The sequence below is a fragment of the Pipistrellus hanaki genome (assembly GCF_964339955.1).
Source record: "Pipistrellus hanaki genome assembly, chromosome: 9".
In the NCBI taxonomy this organism is placed as follows: domain Eukaryota; kingdom Metazoa; phylum Chordata; class Mammalia; order Chiroptera; family Vespertilionidae; genus Pipistrellus; species Pipistrellus hanaki.
In genome coordinates, this window is record NC_140511.1 from 57,351,390 (window position 1) to 57,371,462 (window position 20,073).

The 20,073-nt window shown below is 35.2% G+C and overlaps 1 protein-coding gene across 8 annotated transcripts in view; it reads left to right on the forward strand.

Annotated features, from left to right (window-relative positions):
- The window catches only part of ANO5 (anoctamin 5), a 63,543-nt gene that overhangs the window by 15,118 nt on the left and 28,352 nt on the right, over positions 1 to 20,073 (forward strand). For 6 of the 8 annotated variants that reach the window (XR_014796038.1, XM_084896013.1, XM_084896011.1 and 3 more), the window contains 9 exons: positions 648 to 761; positions 4,344 to 4,412; positions 6,716 to 7,000; positions 11,318 to 11,431; positions 14,562 to 14,677; positions 16,562 to 16,696; positions 17,062 to 17,167; positions 17,253 to 17,313; positions 19,601 to 19,752. Coding sequence is in view for 7 of the 8 variants with exons in the window: in XM_084896013.1 (XP_084752139.1) it covers positions 648 to 761; positions 4,344 to 4,412; positions 6,716 to 7,000; positions 11,318 to 11,431; positions 14,562 to 14,677; positions 16,562 to 16,696; positions 17,062 to 17,167; positions 17,253 to 17,313; positions 19,601 to 19,752 (1,152 nt within the window). In the remaining variant the exon portion in view is untranslated. Of the gene's footprint in view, positions 1 to 647; positions 762 to 1,527; positions 4,413 to 6,715; positions 7,001 to 11,317; positions 11,432 to 14,561; positions 14,678 to 16,561; positions 16,697 to 17,061; positions 17,168 to 17,252; positions 17,314 to 19,600; positions 19,753 to 20,073 lie in introns of those variants that run through there. The other 2 variants (XM_084896017.1, XM_084896016.1) reach the window with 2 other exon arrangements.

Here is a 20,073-nt window from a genome sequence, read left to right on the forward strand (position 1 = left end):
TGCTGAGAGAATCACTAACACAAATTTAAACAAAGGATTGGTTTTGGCTCACCTAAGAAACTGATGTTGAAAGGAGATTTGCATGAGACTTTACTTGTAGTGAAGCCAGCTGCAAGCTACCTGCTTCCTAATTTTTTACTGCACTTTGATTTTATTTGAATCCTTCAAAAGTTTAATTAGAAAGTGGCAGTTTTATTAAATCATAGAATAGGTAATTTTACAAAATCATATTATAGTGAGATTCATTAACTAATCCTAAAGTGGTGTGTGACCATTAATTGTTTGTTGAACTAATTGGCATGTTGTTTAATGAAGATAGCAAGTCTCTCTCTGAATATGCATTTTGGGATCAGTGTATACATATATTCATTCTATATTTGGGTATAATTGTATCATTTTTGTTGTGGGTGCTTGTTGTTAATATGCTCAGTTTCATCTTGAATACTTGTTTAATAAACATCTCCTTTATAGAACTTCATTTTCTAAAATAAGCATAATTTTCTGTTGATGAAACTGTGGATACTTGTCTTCAACTGTCATTTTAGGACTGAAAAAAAAATAGATGATGGCCCAATCTTAGCTGATTAAGGATATCATGTTTTTGCCATTTGAAAATAAAACTGTTCTGTTATCCATGTCTCCTCCAGTTTGATAAAGATAAACAAAGCAAAGATTCAATCTTCTTCCGAGATGGGATTAGGCAAATTGATTTTGTGCTTTCCTATGTTGATGACATAAAGAAAGAAGCGGACTTAAAGATAGTAAGTACTTATGTGAAAGAAATGATAATAATAGAAAGAAAGACATTCTGTAATTGGACAGGTAGGTTCTCAATGAATTATATTGCAAAAGTCAGAGGCCTCTGAAGTGTTACCAAAAGCTGAACCTGGTTAAGAAGACTATAAAATAGGCAGCCTAAGAATGAATGTGTAAAATCAGTTTTATTTTTTGGACTAACTTTTTTTTTCTCTTCAAAGTGACTTCTTCTATTTTTATATAGTTTACCTTAAATATTAAATGTTACCTCTAAAATTTGAGTTGTATGTCTAAACATAATCTATATTTTGTATGCAATTTTCATTTGTTTTCATTAATCTATCTGAAATCTCCTTTAGATTATGCTCTTCCTTATCTTATTTTTTTTTCATTATAACATGCCCCTTTCTGAATTTACTTTTTTTTTTTTTTTTACTTATTTACTGTGTCAAACACTGTAAATTATAAATTAAGTTCATAAGACCAAAGACTTTGTCTTGTTCATTGCTGTATAGCCAAATGCCTAGGACAGTGGTTGAAGCATAATGGATGCTCAATAAATATTAGGTCCTTAATACTGTCTGGCTGTCATACTTTATTTGTTTATTCTATTTTGCTCTCTACTTTCCTAGATGATTCTTTTACAACTTTTTCTCTCTCCTTTCACCTCCAATTCCTCCTCCCCATTTTCAAGCTTAGCTGACCACACTTTTCTACTTCACTGGGAAAGCAGAAGTAAGTAGAGGAGAAGTTCTAAATTCCCATCACATTTGTCCATTCACCAACATCTTCACCTGCATAATCTACTGTTCTTCCTATTATCATAGAAAACTATTATTCTGCCTACAGCCAACACTTCCACTTGTACCCTGGTTCCCATTTCTTTTTGGCTACTATTCAGGAGTCACCAATAGCACCCCCAGACTTGGTCATTCATTAGAAGGATACACATGCATTGTATATAGTCATATACAATGGCCATGTTTTATTGCAGTGAAATAATATAAATAATGCATAGGGCAAACTCCAGAGGAAACCAGGTGCAAGCTCACAAGAATTTTCTTTCAGTGGAGTGGTATAGAATGCACTTAATCCCTTGGGTAACATGTGAAGTGTGTCTACTAGATTGTCATTAAAAACTAAGTGTCCTAGGATATTATTGAGGGCTGGTCACCTTCTCCTTCTGCCTAGCACATACTAACATGTCGTAGTCCCAGATGGAAAGCAAATGATTAGCATAAACTGCATTGTTTGTATAAACACTAAGGTAAAGTGAGCAACTTTTATCACTTCTGGGAGTCGTGGGGACCCCCCACCCCCCACCCCACCCAAAACCAAGTTTCCAGACCTGAGTGCCACTCTTGCAGGCAGGCCTTTCTAAGAATAGAATTTTCAAGACTGATACTAACTTCTCCATATGCTTGCTTAGAAATATTGTTCTAGCTAGTCTTTTTTCTTTTAAATTATATTTTCTGTTGTTCTTTCCTGGGCTGTTTTTGTTGTTGTTGTTTGTTTGTTTGTTGTTGTTTTTTAATTTGTTTTTTAACAAACAAATGTGCTGTTAATTCTTCCATATTAAAAAAAAAAAAAGCAAGAACAAATACTACCACTTGATCTCAATAAAAACAAATAAATAAAATATCACCACTTGGTCTAAATACAAAAATAAAACGTTATTTTAAAAAAGTAAACTCATGATAAATGTATCAGTTAATGAGATGGGCAAAGGGGCTTAAAAATATTTTCTTGTTCATGGACAAATGAGAATTATTCCTAGAATGAGATGGTTCAGCTTTGAATATAGCCCTGTTTTGTTTTTATATATGTTAGTGTTAAGTTTGTCTAGATCAGTGTTTCCCAAACTTTTGACATATGTGTTACCCCTTCTATAATTTTCGTAACGCTGAGTATCCCTCGTACTCAGGAGAATGTAGAATTAGGTGCAGCTAAGCACGGTGCAGTGCATATCCCCACCAAACTCTTCCCGTACCCCAGGGGGTACGTGTACCACACTTGGGGAAACACTGGTAGATAAATGAATAGATTGTAATAAAAAGATTATTGCTCTAGCAATTTTAATCTTTTTTTGAAATCCTAATTATACAAATTACAAAGTGATTCATTATAAAAGTAGAGTTTAATAATCTATGAAGTAACAATCTTATTTCCTTGAACTCAGAGAAGTAGGGACTATATCACTTGCAAAAGCATTGATATTATCGATACAATGAGAAAGATTATTCACTTTTTTAATACTGATACAATATTTTTAAGACTTTTTAAAAATATGTTTTTATTTAGGAAAGGAAAGGAGAGCAAGAGAGTGAGAGAGAGAGAGAGAAACACAGAGAGAGAAACAGAGCGAGAGAGAGAGAAACATTTCAGCTGCCTCCGGAAATCACCACTACCAGGACTCAAACCCGCAACTCAGGCATGTGCCTGGACCAGGAATCTAACTGGCAACATTGCAGTGCGGGACATCACTCAGCCAATCAAGCCACACTGTCCAAGACCAGATACAATACATCCAATATATTTAATGTCCCTCTCCTTTTTTTTTGTTTCCCGTTTGTCTTATTTTGGTAACATGGGAGAAGGTCAACTGTGAAAAAGGTAGCTGAGAAAGGAGACCTTACACCATTATCACAGGTCTGTTGTGAGATGTAGTGAACATATAGTAAACATTAGAAGAGGAGGGAAAGGACATATTAAAATAACATGTTCTAGTCCAGTATGGCTCTTTGGTTGATTGTTGACCTAGGAACCAGAAGGTCATGGATCGATTCCTGGTCAGGGCTCATGCCTGGGTTGTGGGCTTGATCCCCGTTGTGGGGCCTGCAGGAGGCAGCCGATCAATGATTCTCATATTTTATGTTTTTATCTCTCCCTCTTCCTTCCTCTCTATAAAATCAATAAAAATATATTTTAAAAATAAAGATGTAAAAGAATATTTTATTCCCTGTTAAGTTTCATTACATCTCAAGGTATCCATTTGAAGATGAGTCTCCTCTAACTTTCTAGCAAAGCCTTTTAAAATGTCCATTATTATGAAATTTTTCACAATTAAATCATAATTAAAACCAAAAGTTTTTTTTCAGCAATCAGTGCATACTTCTGAAGCCCACAGGTAATGATTATTTGCATTCAATTTAATTTTGCTTTTTCAAAGTGAACATGTTCTGTTCTTTAAGATTAAAAAGTCATGATATTTTGGTTTAAAATTGTATTATCTATCTATTTATTTGAAGGTTATTGATAGCTTAATGTCTTCTCAACTAGAAGCATTATCTGATTCTCTACTTTTTGTTGTTATGTAGTAAAGTTTTGTGCATTTTTTTCAGATAGAGATCCTGCACACTTCCTGGAGATTATCCTTAGATATATTGGAATTTTCTAGTTATATTATGGGTTAAAGTCCTGGTGAAAAGCAGCATATAACATTGAGATGGGATACTACGTAGAGTACTTTTATATGAAACCATAGGAGGGGCAGTGGACCGTGGAGGCATCTTCATTATGTAACAAGTCTATTTATCACAGTGTAAATTGAAGTGTTCTGCATAATTCTATTGATTCATTTTCCATAGGTTAGAAGAAAAAACTTTGAAGAAAATCTCAAAAAAACAGGTCTTGAGTTGGAAATTGAAGACAAAAGGGTAAAAGTTATTTTATACCAGAACCTTGGTGTTAAAATCTTTTTTTCTTCTACTTTGGCCTTTGACTAGATAAACTTTGTCTTGGGAACAACACATTAGTTTTTTGGGGGGCTACAAATGTGTACACTGGGAATGGTAATACCTGTGGTTGTTCAGGTAAGTTGGTTTTTTCTCTGTGGAATGATGAGTGGAACACTTAGACGTAAATAAATTGTTCAGGATATGAAGAAAGTGAAGTGGTTTTTATTTCATATCTTTGTCATTTTGAAAGCTGCCTATAATCTGGCATCCAATCTAGTTAGCCTGGCTAATTTGTAGTACAATTGATATTTAAGCTAAGGAACATTTCTGCTCATGAATATGACAAATGTTTTTCTAACCACTACCATTTACTATTTTTCTAGAATTTCCTTCAAAATTATATTTAAAGCCATATTTAAGTTTCTATTCTGTCTTTGAAACCGTAATATTTTCTAGTTCTAAATTAACACTCATTAGTTTTTATCTATCCCTATTTTTACTGAAGTAATAAATATATATTATACTACACACTCTATAACATAATTATTCTTCTGTTTAATGAATGATTAATGTTTATTATCTAAAGTACTTCCTCTAGGTCATGGTTTGGGATTTGGTGTGGCCCTGCCAAGACATTAGGAGTGAATTAATTAAATGTTTGATCAAATATAGCAGGTTAATTTGTAAGTTGATTATTTTGTACTAGAGGTCCAGTAAACATAATTCATACATAGAGTAGGTGGGTGTCTCTCAGCCCAGCCTGCACCCTCTCCAATCTGGGACCCTTCAAGGGATGTCCAACTGCCCCTTTAGGCCCAGTGGAATCAGGACTGCTGTCTCACAATCCAGGACTGCTGTCTCCAACCGCTCGCCTGCCTGCCTGCCTGATTGTCCCTAACCATTTCTGCCTGCCAGCCTGATCACCCCTTAACCACTCCCCTGCCAGCCTGATTGGTACCTAACTGCTTCCCTGCCAGCCCAATCACCCCTACCTGTCCTCCCCTACTGACATGGTCACCCTCAACTGCCCTCCCCTGCAGGGCTAGTCCCCTCCCCAAATGCCCTCCCCTGTAGGCCTGGACTCCTCCAACTGCCCTCCCTTCAGGCCTAGTCCCCCCAACTGCCCTCCCCTGCAGGCCTGGTTGCCCCTAACTGCCCTCCTCTGCAGGCCTGGTCACCCCTAAATGCCCTCCCCTTCAGACCCAGTCACCCCTAACTGTCCTCCCTTGCTGGCCACCTTGTGGTGGCCATCTTGTGTCCACATGGGATGGCCATCTTTGACCACATGGGGGGGGGGGCATCTTGTGTGTTGGAGTGACAGTAAGTTTGCATATTACCTCTTTATTAAATAGGATGTCCCTTGAGTGATGTTATAAATATCCAAATGGCCCTTGGCAGAAATAAGAGTGTAGGCCAGTGGTTGGCAAACTCATTAGTAAACCGAACCAATTATCAGCAATACAACAATTGAAATTTCTTTTGACAGCCAAATTTTTTAAACTTAAACTATATAGATAGGTACATTGTTATTAACTTAATTAGGATACTCCTAAACTAGCCTTTGCTAAAAACTCAAGGGGCCAAAGAGCCGCATGTGGCTCATGAGCTGCAGTTTGGCAACCACTGGTATAGAATATACATGCTCTAAGTTTAGGCTATACATAGAAGTTAAGAAAAAAGAGTGACTGCATCTTATACTTCCTAAGTGTTCCACATATACCCTAAGCACAATTCTGAGCAAATGGCTAGTTGCTAAATCAATACTTAAGAGATTGCCCAGACACATATGCATCTTTGGATATCAGGCTAGTATACATTGACACTGAAATATATATTTTAAAATATTATCTCTTTACCTCTCTCTGTCTTTCTCTCTCTCTCACACACACACACAAAGACACATACACTATCCCCCAGAAATGTATACATATTTTACAGCTGATAACTCAATTGATGTTTCTTTTCAGATTTAACCCATTGAAATTAATAATTACTCAGAATGTGTATGCATTTTTTGGGACACCTTATATGTAAAATATATATATATATAATTTTTATATGATATATTTATAATATTTATATATTATATATAGTATATAATATATAAATATATAACTGTCTTGAGTATTTGCTCTTCTAAAAGTTTTGCTGAATTTCAGTAGACTGAAAAATGCTGTGATATCTTTAATTTGTGTTTTTATATAATTCTGTTTTTTTTCCTTAATTAGTTCAGTAATAAACGTATTAGTAAGCTTTCTTTTATTTTGACTCTTTTTATATAGAACTCTGAAGATGGAAGAACTTACTTTGTCAAGATCCATGCCCCTTGGGAGGTATTAGTTACTTATGCTGAAGTGTTGGGAATGAAAAAGCCTATTAAAGAGAATGATATTCCCCGACCAGAGAAAGTCCCCTTTAACTTAATTCTTGGGCCTCTGAAGCTCCCAAAGAATGTGACGCATCCTAAACCAGAATATTTCACTGTCCAATTTACCAGACATCGCCAGGAACTCTTCCTCATTGAGGACAAGTCAACCTTCTTTCCATCCTCAGCAAGAAACAGAATTGTAGGTAGAGAAGCCATCTGGGGATATCCCTTTCAGTAAGGGATGTGTGCCTGTTTGCTTTTATATGTGTGCATGGGTAATAGTGTGTCAGCAGGTGCTTCTGTGAAAATGTTGATAATGTATTTAGTGGTATTGGGCATGTTTGAAATTTTACTTGGTCCATCTAAGTATGTTAACCTCCCTACTTCTCATACTGTTGTTTAAAATTGAATGGTGGACATTGTGGACATAGTAAAAAAAAGAGACATCATGTAATGCTGGGAAAGGCATTTAATTGAGAACAGGACTTAGATTTTTGCAAAGTGGCTTTATGATCTTAGAGTTTGGTTTTGTAAATTTAGTGCATAGTTGGAGGAACACTGGTTGTTCCAAATAGAAGTGGAATGCTTTGTATATATTTAGCATTTGAGAAATCACAGAACTTTTTCTTTTCATTAAGACCATCTTTAGTCTTTTCAATAATAATATTTCCTCTCCATTTGTAGTCCTAGGTTCTTTAAATTCACCATTAAAGCCTCTCTTCTAAAGAATCACATTTCTGTGCCATAGTTTCTTCGTGTTAAGATAGGAATAATATCTACCTCTCATTACCTTGAGAATTGAGTTTATGTATGAAAGGTTTTAACAGTTTCTGGAACATAGTATGTGCTCAGTAAGTGTTAGATATTATTATTATTGGTGTGATTTTTAGAGGGGGGGAAATGCAGGTTCTTTGTTTCTCTGTTGCATGTTAATGTAGTCACCAGAGTTCTAACAATCACAAGACCCTCCCCTTGATTTTCCTTACTGTTTCCCTGAGCAATTGGAGACTTTATTCCCTTTAGGTTCAGTATTTTTATGTGTCTTAGAAGGATTTAAAAATAATAACTTTCTAGTTTCTATTTCTATTTTTTAATAATTCACTGACAAATATTAAACAAAATGTAATGCCTAGAATTAATGTACATATAATATAGGTGTGAATCTACAAACTAAAAACTGTGTCCCCTTTCCTACCAGGATTAAATAACAACAACAAACCTAGGAGGCAGCTTATAGGTAAATAAATAAAGAGCACATGGCATGGAATCAGAAAATCTGGTTTCAGGTCACGAGTCTGCTTCTTTCTAAATGTATAACCTTTCTTAAAATAGAGATAATGGTAATACTGGAAATATTGGGAGAATGAAATAGAAGAATGTAGGTGAGACACTCTGTAAACTATAAAGTATTTCAGATATCCTTGTTACATTGAAAAGTTGCCAACAAAAGACAAATGAAATATAGGGGCCAATTAGGAACTTGATCAGGAACAGAAATGTCAGTATTCATTCATCTTTAGTTGTTAGTAAAGAGTGTCAGTACCTTAGGTTAATTTAGTTTTAAAACTCAACAATTTCCTCTCTTAAAGCAATGCTATTCTTGCTCTGTTGAGGAAGTTATTTGGGAGGTTAATAAAAGCAGAAAAGTCCTTTCCTTACTAACTTCATCCCAAACACTATAGTTTAGGTATGTACAGATTGAACAAGAGCATTTACATTGGTATAGAATTTCATACTTTTAAAAATATATTCACAATCATGTGACATATGCCCCTCACAATCTTCATTTTGAAACATCTTATTTAAATGTAACATAATTCTATTAAACATTTCCACTTCTGACAGCCATTAAGTTTATTTCCAACTTTTCTGATATTACAAATAATTCTGCCCTTTATAGCATAGTATTTATATAATTTCAACATATGTAAATTTTTCTGCAAAATGGATACCACGTAAAATTTCTGGATCTAAATGCACACACATTTAAAATTTTATACATACAGCATTGTCCTACTTTATAAAAATATGTACTAATTTAGAATCCTAATAACATAAATAGACATGAACCCACAAGTCATAAATGTACATCTCACTGAGTTATCACAAAATGCACAGCCATGTAACTACCACCCACATCCAAAGAGAAAATCTTTCTAAAACCCCAGAAGCCCTAGTGCCTTCTCCCAATCACTATTCCCATTCTCCAGAGCAGAGATCAACTCTTAACTACTCACAGCAGTGATCAGTTTAAATTAAAAGAAACAAGTATTTGTCTCAGCATTTACTTGGATGGTTAACTTAGTTTTGTATGAGCTTTTTTCCACTTATTTGTGTTGTTTCATATGGAAATTGTTTGTGTATGCATTATTATTATTTTAATTTGCATTTCTCTGATAGGAAGGAGATTGATCTCCATGTATATGTTTTTTGGTCATTTAGATAAAGCATTTCTATGAAATCCTTGCTAAATTCTCTTGTCTGCTTTTAAATTAAGTCTTCCCTTGTTGATTTGTAACAACTGTTTATATATTTCCATTCATTACATATTTTATTGATCTTTTCCTACTTGGTGCTTCTCTCTTTTTTTTTTTTAATAGTTTCTTCTGATGAACAGGTGTTTTCTTTGTTTTGTTTTTTAAATATATTTTTATTGATTTCAAAGAGGAAGGAAAAGGGAGAGATAGAAACATAAATGATGAGGAAATCATTGATTGGTTGCCTCCTGCTTACCCCCTACCGAGAATCGAGCCTGCAACCCTGGGCACGTGCCATTGATTGAAATTGAACCATGGACCATGTAGTCAACAGGGTGATGCTATCCATTGAGCCAAATCAGCCAGGGCTGAACAGTTGTTTTTAATTTAAGTGTAGTCTTCTGTATCAAGCCTTTACTTTATGAATAATGCTCTTAAACTTTACCACCAAGTTTAACTTCCTACATTAATTAGGAAGTTAATTTCATGCAGTTAATTTCCTACATTATCTTCTAGTAGTTATATTATTTTTATTTTTACAATGAGAACTGCTATGTACCTGGAATTAATTTTTGTGTATGGTGTGAGATGAGTCCATTTCCCCCATATGTATAGTCATTTTACTTGCTCCATTTACTGAAAACACTCATTCTTTTTTAATATTATCTTACTATTCTACTTTTATTATAACTCACATATCTATGTAGGCATGGGTCTTCTGAGGGACTTGATTCTTGCCTTTGACCTCTTTGTCTATTTTTTTTTTTTTATCAGTGCATACAATGTTGAACTTTATCTGCATTCTGTAGCTCTGGAAAACAGGGACACTTAAAGAAAACCCCCACTCTTCTCATTCTGGGAACCTGCTTGCATAGAGAACCACCCTCCCTCATATGACTTAAAGAATATTCCTAACCCCCACCTCCTAGTCTGATTTGACAGAACAACTTGCCATGTTGTTCATCCCAAATTCAATTGGTAATTAAAGTGTTCATCTGGGTTAATTGTCTTCATCCAAAAATATAAAATTTCTTTTATTTTTTATTTTTATTGATTTCACAGAAAAAGGGAGAGGGAGAGAGAGATAGAAACATCAAGGGTGAGAGAGAATCATTGATCAGTGGCCTCCTGCATGCCCCACACTGGGGATTGAGCCCACAACCTGGGCATGTGCCCTGACTGGGAATCAAACCACCAGCTCCTGGTTCATAGATTGATGCTCAACCACTGAGCAACACCAGCTTGTTTCATTGTATTAGTTTTTGGTGTACTAGATTAACTTTAAATATCTGAAGTCCACTCAATTTTTAAATTTTACATTTGGCTGGCTTTTTTCCTATTTGTCCAAAGTACAATCTATTTTAATTGAACTCCCCCCCACTAAATACTCAGTTTAAGAAACTAATATAAATAATGATGATGTAGAAAGGCAGAAATTCTGAAAAGTTGCTGGAACACAAACAGCGGGTAAGATTGAATTGACAGACATTCAAGAGCAGAAGAGACCGAAGTCTACAGTATATACAGAAAACTGATATAAAGATATTAGTTGATGGCACACTAATTATGGAGAGATGATCATCTGAGTGAATAAATTCAGATAAGAGAGAAAATAAACATCAGAGTAATTAAATGAAGAAGTATTCGAGACAGCTTGTCCAAATATCAGTTTTACTCTATATTCCCCTAATTGCATTGTTGGTGGTGACATTAGACTCCAACTTGAAGCCCTAATTGTGGCAGGAATTCTGGCACAATAGACTTCCAGAGGATTGTGGGGGAGGAGAAGCAAAATAAGTTATGATTCACTCTTTACTTTCTCTAAGGGAATAGGAGGCTCTCCTACCCAGGAGCTGAAATACCTGCAAACTCATACAGTCCCACCCTCCACTTCTTCCCCCAAACAACAAAGGGAAAGTTTTTTCTGTAATCAGAGCCCCTAACTACATTCAGACAAAGTAGACATTTTTAAATTGTTGTTAACAAAAATGTGGAAAGCATAGTCATGAAATGTGTGCCTCTTTATGCTTATCTTACAGGTTTATTATATTCTTTCACGATGTCCTTTTGGCATAGAAGATGGGAAGAAAAAGTTTGGGATTGAAAGACTGCTGAATTCTCATGCTTATTCAGCTGCCTATCCACTCCATGATGTAAGTCGTAGTATGGTTTTGAGATACTGAGCCCATTTTCCTCTTCACACATTCAGAGGTTGCCTTATTGAGAGAATCTTCCCTTTGCTTGCTTGCTTTCTTTCTTTCTTTCTTCCTTTCTTTCTTTCTTTCTTTCTTTTTTTTTTTTTTGAAAGGTTGCTTAATTCTCTCATGTGTTGGGAAAATCCCCAAAGGTACCCTATTCCCAAACTGAGAGGAGGCAGAGAAAGAATTTAAAATTACAAGTACTCTGAAACAAAGTTAGCGCCTTTTCACACTGAAGTTTTAATGGAAATAAATTCATTTGGGGAAAATTATTACATTTGCACATTTTTTTTAGGACACATATTGAAAATGCAATTATAGTAAAACATTTTAGAGCATAATATTTGGAATTTCTATCTGAATTCATCAGATCTTTTACCATAAAGTTTTAAAGCAGTAAAAGAGTTGAATTATATGACTGCACTTAATGCATGCATATATTAATTCATCAAAGGAATAATTTGTTTTAAAGCATTGTGTTAGGTATCATTGGAAGACATCAATATATCACTCATATACTAGGAATTTCTGGGAAATAAAGCATGTACACAACTTCAAAACAAGCTAAAGACTTCATTCCATAAGAAAGTTTCAGACAAATAACTGAAAGTCAGAAGAATTATTCTTTGAGGCCGTTCGATCATTGTGCAAAATTATTGAGCTTCATAAGATCAACAAAGAAGTGACATTTTTTCTGATGCCCAATTCAAGCAAACCTGAAATCTTGACAACCTAGTTCCTGGGGGTCTCTGAGGGAAAACTTTCCTTTTAGATATTACATGTCTTAATATCACCACCCTTTGGAAGTAGATGTCATATGGCTAGACATATATAAACTATTTTGACATCATCTCTTGGAACTTTCATTTCTTTTATTAATGTTTTACTCCTTGATACTTATAGAAGACTTTTTAATGGCATGCTCTCTGTTGGAGAAACACATTCCTTAGGAATATAGAAGAACCAAGTATTTCCATTTAAACAGGTGGCATCTAAATCATTGCTCATGTTTGTGAAGGCATTGTTGTAGTACTGGTTAGTTGATTATCTGTGGTATGGTTCCTATAAGGATACAGCAGAAGTTTCCAAAATGAATACAGTTTTCAACAGGAGTATCAATTCAGGTGACACCATCCTCCCCACCCTTCCAAGGCTTGCCCCTTCCCTTCCCCCATATTTTTCCCTGAGACAAAATAAATTCTAGCAGATTATGGATTCTTAAAAAAAGCCATGGGCATAAATAGAGAGATTTATAGTTGGTTAATAAACATTGACAATGCATTTATTTTGTCAATCTTTTTCGCATAAGGGCTCATTCAGTTCTTTGAAGATTTTGAGGATTGTTTTTTTTTGTTTGTTTTTAGGGCAGTAATCCTCTTCCTAATCCCAAGTCATAAAGCCAAACTAAAAAGACCAAATATCCTCAGACACCAGAAATGTTAATCCAGACATCTAGCCTTCCAGTGTGCTTATTAGAAAACCAGTGTTACTGCATCATTGTTAGCAAGAGCTTTAATTTACTGTTAATTTTATGTTTTATTTCTTCCCTTTCCCCTGAATTCAAGTTTATATGCTGATTTTCCTTTTATGTATTTAAAGAATAATTTTTCCAGATACACAAATAGGCTGCTGCTTTTTCTATTTCAGTCTCAAGATTCAGTAGGATTAGCTACAGAAGAAGAAAGCTTTTGGGATCTGGATAACATAAAATATTACACATTATCACATAGAGATATTCACATGTGCTTAAGTATAAATTGGGTATTTATTTATTGCTGTCTTGAGCAGTTCACTTGTCTAGGTGAGCAGTTACAAAGAATGCGTTGAACAGCTGAGTAGGCCGTGTTCTGAGGCATGTTAATAACCCTGTACAATACCTAACAGTGGAGATAGAACTTAAGCATGAAGCAGTACTGAAGCTAAGTGCTAAAGTTTGTTGTGTAGATTTTAAGTTCTTTGGGAAATGGATCAGTGCAGACAATCAGGTTCCCTAGAGGGGATTCCTGTCATAGCAGTATCACCCATTTAACTGCTCTTGGGGTTTATCTTTCAATTTCTACAATAAAAATATTAGCTTATTTCTAAAGTCCCAGCCAGGTAGCCGAAACCGGTTTGGCTCAGTGGATAGAGTGTTGGCCTGCAGGCTGAAAGGTCCCAAGTTCGATTCCGGTCAAGGGCATGTACCTTGGTTGCGGGCACCTCCCCAGTACGGGGTGTGCAGGAAGCAGATGATCGATGTTTCTCTCTCATCGATGTTTCTAGCTCTCTATCCCTCTCCCTTCCTCTCTGTAAAAAAAAAAAAAGTCAATAAAATATAAAATAATAAAATAAAGTCCCAGCCAGGTATATAATTTATATCCATCCTGAGCTGTGCTATGTTGGATTTTATGTTGGATTTGAGTAGAGAAGAAAGGGTACTCCTGGTGAAAAGAACAGCTTGAGTAAAGTCAGAGCCTCAAACTTTAAACTTGCATTTTTAAATAATTGGGTGTGAGAATTTAATAAATAAATCACTATTATTATAGATTACTAGAGGCCCGGTGCATGACATTCGTGCTCTCAGAGGTGGGGAGTAGGGGTCCCTCAGCCTGAACTGCACCCTTTAGAAGTCTGGGAGCTCTCGGGGGATGGGCGACTGACTGCTCAGGCCCGCTCCCTGAGGGGAGGGGGGCTAAGCCCTAGTTGAACATCCTTAGCATTGCTGCGAAGGCATGAGAGGCTCCGCCACCTCCACTGTGCTTGCCATCAGCCTGGCTTGTAGCTGAGCAGCCCTCCCCCTGTGGGAGCACATTGACCACCAATGGGTAACTCCTGCATTGAGCACCTGCCCCTGGTGGTCAGTGCACATCATAGTGACTTGTCGTTCTGCTGCATGGTCGATTTGCATATTACCCTTTTATTATATAGAATTATAGATTTTAGTAAATAATTTTACATTCATTCATTTTCACATGAAAATCCCAGTCTAAAAAAGGGTCAAAAATATTTTTATATTTCACTAACCTCTTAAAAGCTGTGTTGGTTTACTTTTCACCCTCAGTTTTTCACTTGGTCATTAATGTACTTTCTTCTTAAATATTTGTAGGGTCAATATTGGAAGCCATCAGAACCTCCTAATCCTACCAATGAAAGGTACATACTTTTCCAGAATTGGGCTCGGTTTTCCTATTTTTACAAGGAGCAGCCTTTCGACTTGATTAAGTAAGTTTCTTACAAAAGATCACACTGATGATTAAAACTTGATAATGTGATTTTTATTTACAGTGGCATTATATTCCATTCTTTTTACTACTATTACCCACTATATTTTTACACTTTCCCAATTTTGTATCTACACTATCATTTACATTCCTTTGTGAACACAGTGCTGTTACCAGATGCTACCACCCTGCAGAGATAGCTCAGTGGCTTAGAGTTCAAATCTAAGTTCTCTCTCCTAGAAGCTTTCTAAACTTGTTCAAGTTATTTAACCTCTATGATGCCCATTTGTAAAATGGGAATGACTAATCCTTTCCTCTTGGCATTTGGTTCTTAAATGAGATACTATTTTTTAGCATAGGAGCTAGCACTTACAGCTTAATACATAATATTTTTGTTTTGTTTTCCTCTCAGTCCAGGAATTTAGAAGATAGCAGAAAGGTTGGGTATAGCTGTGTGTGTGTGAAGACAATTGCTCTATAGCCTCTTTTTTTTTTTCCCCTCTTTCATTTTTGGGCTCAGGCAATTGACAAGCTTAGTGTCTGAGCCTGACTGAGTTCCATTCTCTCAGATAATTTCTTAGTTTTATTAGCTAAGTAAGAAGACTACGGCTACAGGCTTCTGCTTTAAACCATTACAATACTACATACATACAGGATGTTAGGGGCCCTCTGCTATGATTGTAGTAAAGGAGTAATCAGATTAGAACAATTCACTTGGTGATTAATGTTTCTACTGCAATGTTAGTACACCATCCTTTTTTAGCATCCAAATCAATTGAAATATTACCACAACAGTTTTCTCTAAGAAAATAAGGGGGAACTTTTAAGAATAAAAGATAGCTAGAGTATATAAACTAATGTTTCTATAAATCATTATATGAACTTTATTTCTTGAGACCTTTTTTATTTTCAAGAAATAAGATTATTGCTATTTGAAAGGAAAATGTAATTCTTTAAAAATAAGGAAGGTAAATAAAATTAATAATGACTGTGGAAAAAAAATTTTAAATCTTCTCATTGGGAAATTAAGGTTATGCCTTTATGGTAAGATCTGCCTTCCTTTTAAAATTACTATAGTTTCATATTATATCCTGTAATATATTTATAAATAGCACGCTAGTATGAAACTGGAAAGAATTTATGGATTTGCTGAGCTGATCTATGTTCTTAAGTTTCTTGAAAGATTATTTAAGGGTTAGTGGGTTTAAAAAAACAGCCATAACAAAAAGCTTGGTGTCAGATTTTAACATTTTTGTCAAGTAATGCTGTCACTCCTCACCTCTGTAAGCAAAAGCTGAACTGCGTATTTTATGGAACTTTTCCTGAGCAGTCACTTTTAATCCTGTGGTGTACTGCCTGTCTCACAATTCTGTAGTACTGTATCAATCAGAGATCCAAACTTGGGGGAAATTGAGCTTAGTAAAACAACCACTCTTGCTTAGTAGATAATCAGAGTAACTTCTTCAACTTCAGAAAGAGAGATAAAGCACAAGTCAGTGCAAATTGCGCATGTCATTTTGATTTGTTAAATTAAGTGCTAGAAGTTACATTGCAGAATGTTCTCCATTTCATTTCAAATATGCAAAACTCTTTAAATTTAGAAACTTTTCAAAGAGATTGTATTATGTCAAAATTAAAACTTAACTTTCAGTTGGCTTCCTACTTAGATATGCTATTAATCCTTACACCAATTCTTTGGATAACATCATCCTGCATTTTATGGCATGGAAGCTAAACTGAAGAGTTTAGTAACTTTACCAAAATTATATGTCCAGAAAATTGTGGAGCCAAAATTAGAATAGAGGTTTGTCTGAATGCAGAACAAAGGCTGTCTGGTTTATGTAATTCTTCCAATCTCTGAGTCTACTTTTATCCTCTTTTACAGGAATTATTTTGGAGAAAAAATTGGCATGTATTTTGTCTTTCTCGGATTTTACACAGAAATGCTGGTCCTTGCAGCTATAGTTGGTTTAGCTTGTTTTGGTTATGGCTTATTTTCCATGCATTTTAGCACAGCCAGGTAAGTGCAGCTGAGTTGCAAAGTAGAGAAAATGCCTTGATCTTATGCTAATTGAAAGTGGTGTTATTATTTTTCCTGGGGCATTTGTTTCCGAATGTTTTCTTATGGCAGCAGATGAGTGATGTTTCTAAAAAAAAAAAAAAAGACCCAAGCAACCACCCTCACTAGGTGCTTTATCAAAAATCTGTCTTTAAGGACTAGTTCTAAAGATTCTGCTCTTCAAAGCATAACTTAAAGAAATTGCTGCTTCACTCCCCCTTCTGCCATATGAGAAGCTGTGTGAAAAGTTGTTCTGATCAGAATAGCTTTAGACTCTCACCCAAACACACATTATTTTTTAAATAACTTTGCTGTTCCTTCTGCAGCATTGAAGTCTGTGACCCTGGGATTGGAGGCCAGATTATCATGTGCCCACTCTGTGATTTATTGTGTGAATTTTGGAGACTAAATTCTACATGTTTGTCTTCAAAGGTATGTATGTATTTTAGTAAGATGTAATTTCCCTCCTTGTATTAGAAACTAAATTGTCTTTGTGATGTTATTTTTGTTTTAACAGGTTTCTCATTTATTTGATAATGAGTCAACAGTGTTCTTTGCAATATTCATGGGAATTTGGGGTGAGTATATAGTCACATAAAAAATAGCTTTCTCCATGTTATGTGGTATATGGCCCATCTGTGTAACATACTAAAGGTGATTTTAGATATAGGTATTTGTATCTAGCATCAATACAATGACGGCTTCCAAATCAGTGGTCTTTGATCCTTGATTCTTGGTCAAAGAAAAAGATGAAAGTCTCTATTAATCACCTGCTCCTGTCTCTGGGAGACAGCATTGTTTTTAAAAATATGTTTTTATTGATTTCAGAAAGGAAGGGAAAGTGAGAGAGAGAGAGAGAGAAACATCAGTAATGAAGGAGAATCATTGATTGGCTGCTTCCTGCCCACTCCACACGGGGATTGAGCCTGCAACCCAGGCATGTACCCTGACAGGGGATCCAACCATAACCTCCTGGTCCATGCTGGGCAGGCAGACACAACGTAATTTTTTTAAGCTTCGTATGTATTCAACTCACACTGTTTCCCAGAACTGTGGTAAAAAGCAGGGTCAAAAAGTAGTTAATTCAGAAGAGAATAAACAAATATTTGGTGGCTAGAGGATATTGAATCATGAAAACAAACTGGAATAAGAATTTTAAAAATATATAGAGGGCTAATATGTTGGTGTTTGAATCTAAGTTCTCTGTGGCTAATTGTAGTGCCAGCTTTCAGATCCATTTGGTAAAAACTTTCCAATAGATCTGGAAGTAGATCTAAAGTGAAACAGCCCTTAATTTGGGAAATATCCCAGGATATTACATGGGAAGTAGAAGTATTATTGTAATGAGAACATATAAGATTGACTCTTAGTAACTTTCAAATATATAACACATTATTTTTAACTATAGTAGCCATGCTATATAATTTTAATTATATATCCCCCAATATTGCCAATCTTATAAGTGGACATCTATATCTCTTGACCATTTTCACCCATTTCCCTCACCGTCACCAACCACCAAACCATTCTGTTTCTATGAATTTACCCCCCTTTTTTTTAATTCCACATGTAAGTGAGACCTTAAGTATTTCTCTTTGTTTGTATGACTTATCTTACTTAGCACAATATCCTCAAGGCCCATTCATGTTGTTGCAGAATGGCAGAATTTTCTTTTTTAATGACCAAATATTATTCCATTCTTTATATAAACCACTTTTTCTTTATCCATTCATCCATGCATGGACACTTGTTTCATTACTTCACTACTGCAAATAATGCTGCAGTGAACATGAAATACATATGTTAAAGGGAGAGAATATGTTATAAAATGGCTTTTCCATTTTTCTTAGATTTCACTAAAAGACTAATTTCAGTAAAAGACAGATTTTACAAACAAAACCTAGGTGTTAATAAAAAGTTAAGTTTATTCCTTCAAATTATCTTAATGAAGAGAGAGAGAGAGAATAATTAACCTGAATTTTTTTTCTTGCATTCCTTAGTTGTCTAAGGAATTAACTCGAGATTTTATATATGAGTCATTTTAATGTTATTACATAATTATGCTAATATTAAGAATTTTATAAATTTATCATCAAATAATAGGGACAGAATTGCTATCATGCAACCAAATTGATGTTTAAAATAGGGACCCTGGCCTGGTGGTTCAGTTAGTTGAAGCATCAACCTGTACATCAAAAGATTGTAGATTTGATTCCCAGTCAGGGCACTTACCTAGCTTTCGGTTCGATCCACAGACGGAATTCCAGTGGCAACCAATTAATATATCTCTCTCTCATCTATGTCTGTCTTTCTGTCTATCTGTTTGTTTCTCCCTTTTTCTCCTTTCCTTTCCTCTTTGTAAAATTAAAACATACCAATAAAAACATATAAAAAAATAGAGGAAAATTGTGTACTTGACTTAGGGTGATGAACACACATATATGTACAGATGATGTATCATGTAATTATACACCTAAAATCTATGTAGTTTTATTATTATTAACAAATGTTATATCAATAAATTCAGTTAAAAATGCAATAAATCAAAATAGAGGAAAACTCAGTTATTTTCTTATTCCCTGTATGTCTCCATCTCTTTTAAAAAAAAATACATTTTATTGATTTTTATAGAAGAAGGGAGAGGGAGAGAGAGACAGAAACATCAATGTTGAGAGAGAATCATTGATCGTCTGCCTCCTGCACATCCTCTACTGGGGATTGAGCCTGTAACCCAGGCATGTATCCTTGACTGGAATCAAACCTGGGACCCTTCAGTCCATAAGCCTAGGCTCTCACCCCTGAGCAAAACCAGCTAGGGCTCTCCATCTCTTAATTATATTTGTTTTATACTTTGTTTTCCTATAGTCACATTGTTTTTGGAGTTTTGGAAACAGCATCAAGCAAGACTAGACTATGAGTGGGACCTGGTGGACTTTGAGGAGGAGCAGCAGCAGCTTCAGCTGAGGCCTGAATTTGAAGCCATGTGTAAAAAGAAGAAACTTAATCCCGTGACTCAGGTAGTTTAGGAAACTGAAGTGGGCATCCTATCTCAATGGGCACATTTCTGTAGGTTGTCTCTCAAATAATGATGTCTATTTTAATTTGCCTTTAAGTATTCTCCAACATATAAATCATATAAACTCATTTACTTACTCTTATATTTCAAACACATACAAAAGTAGATAGACAAGTAAAATGAACTCCAGGGTGGACCCATCACACAGCTTTAATTAATATTAATTCTTGGACAACCTTGTTTTTATTTGTATACCTACTTCTTGTGGCCTTTGGGTTATTTTGAAGTAAATCCAAGATGTCATATCATGAAAGACATTATT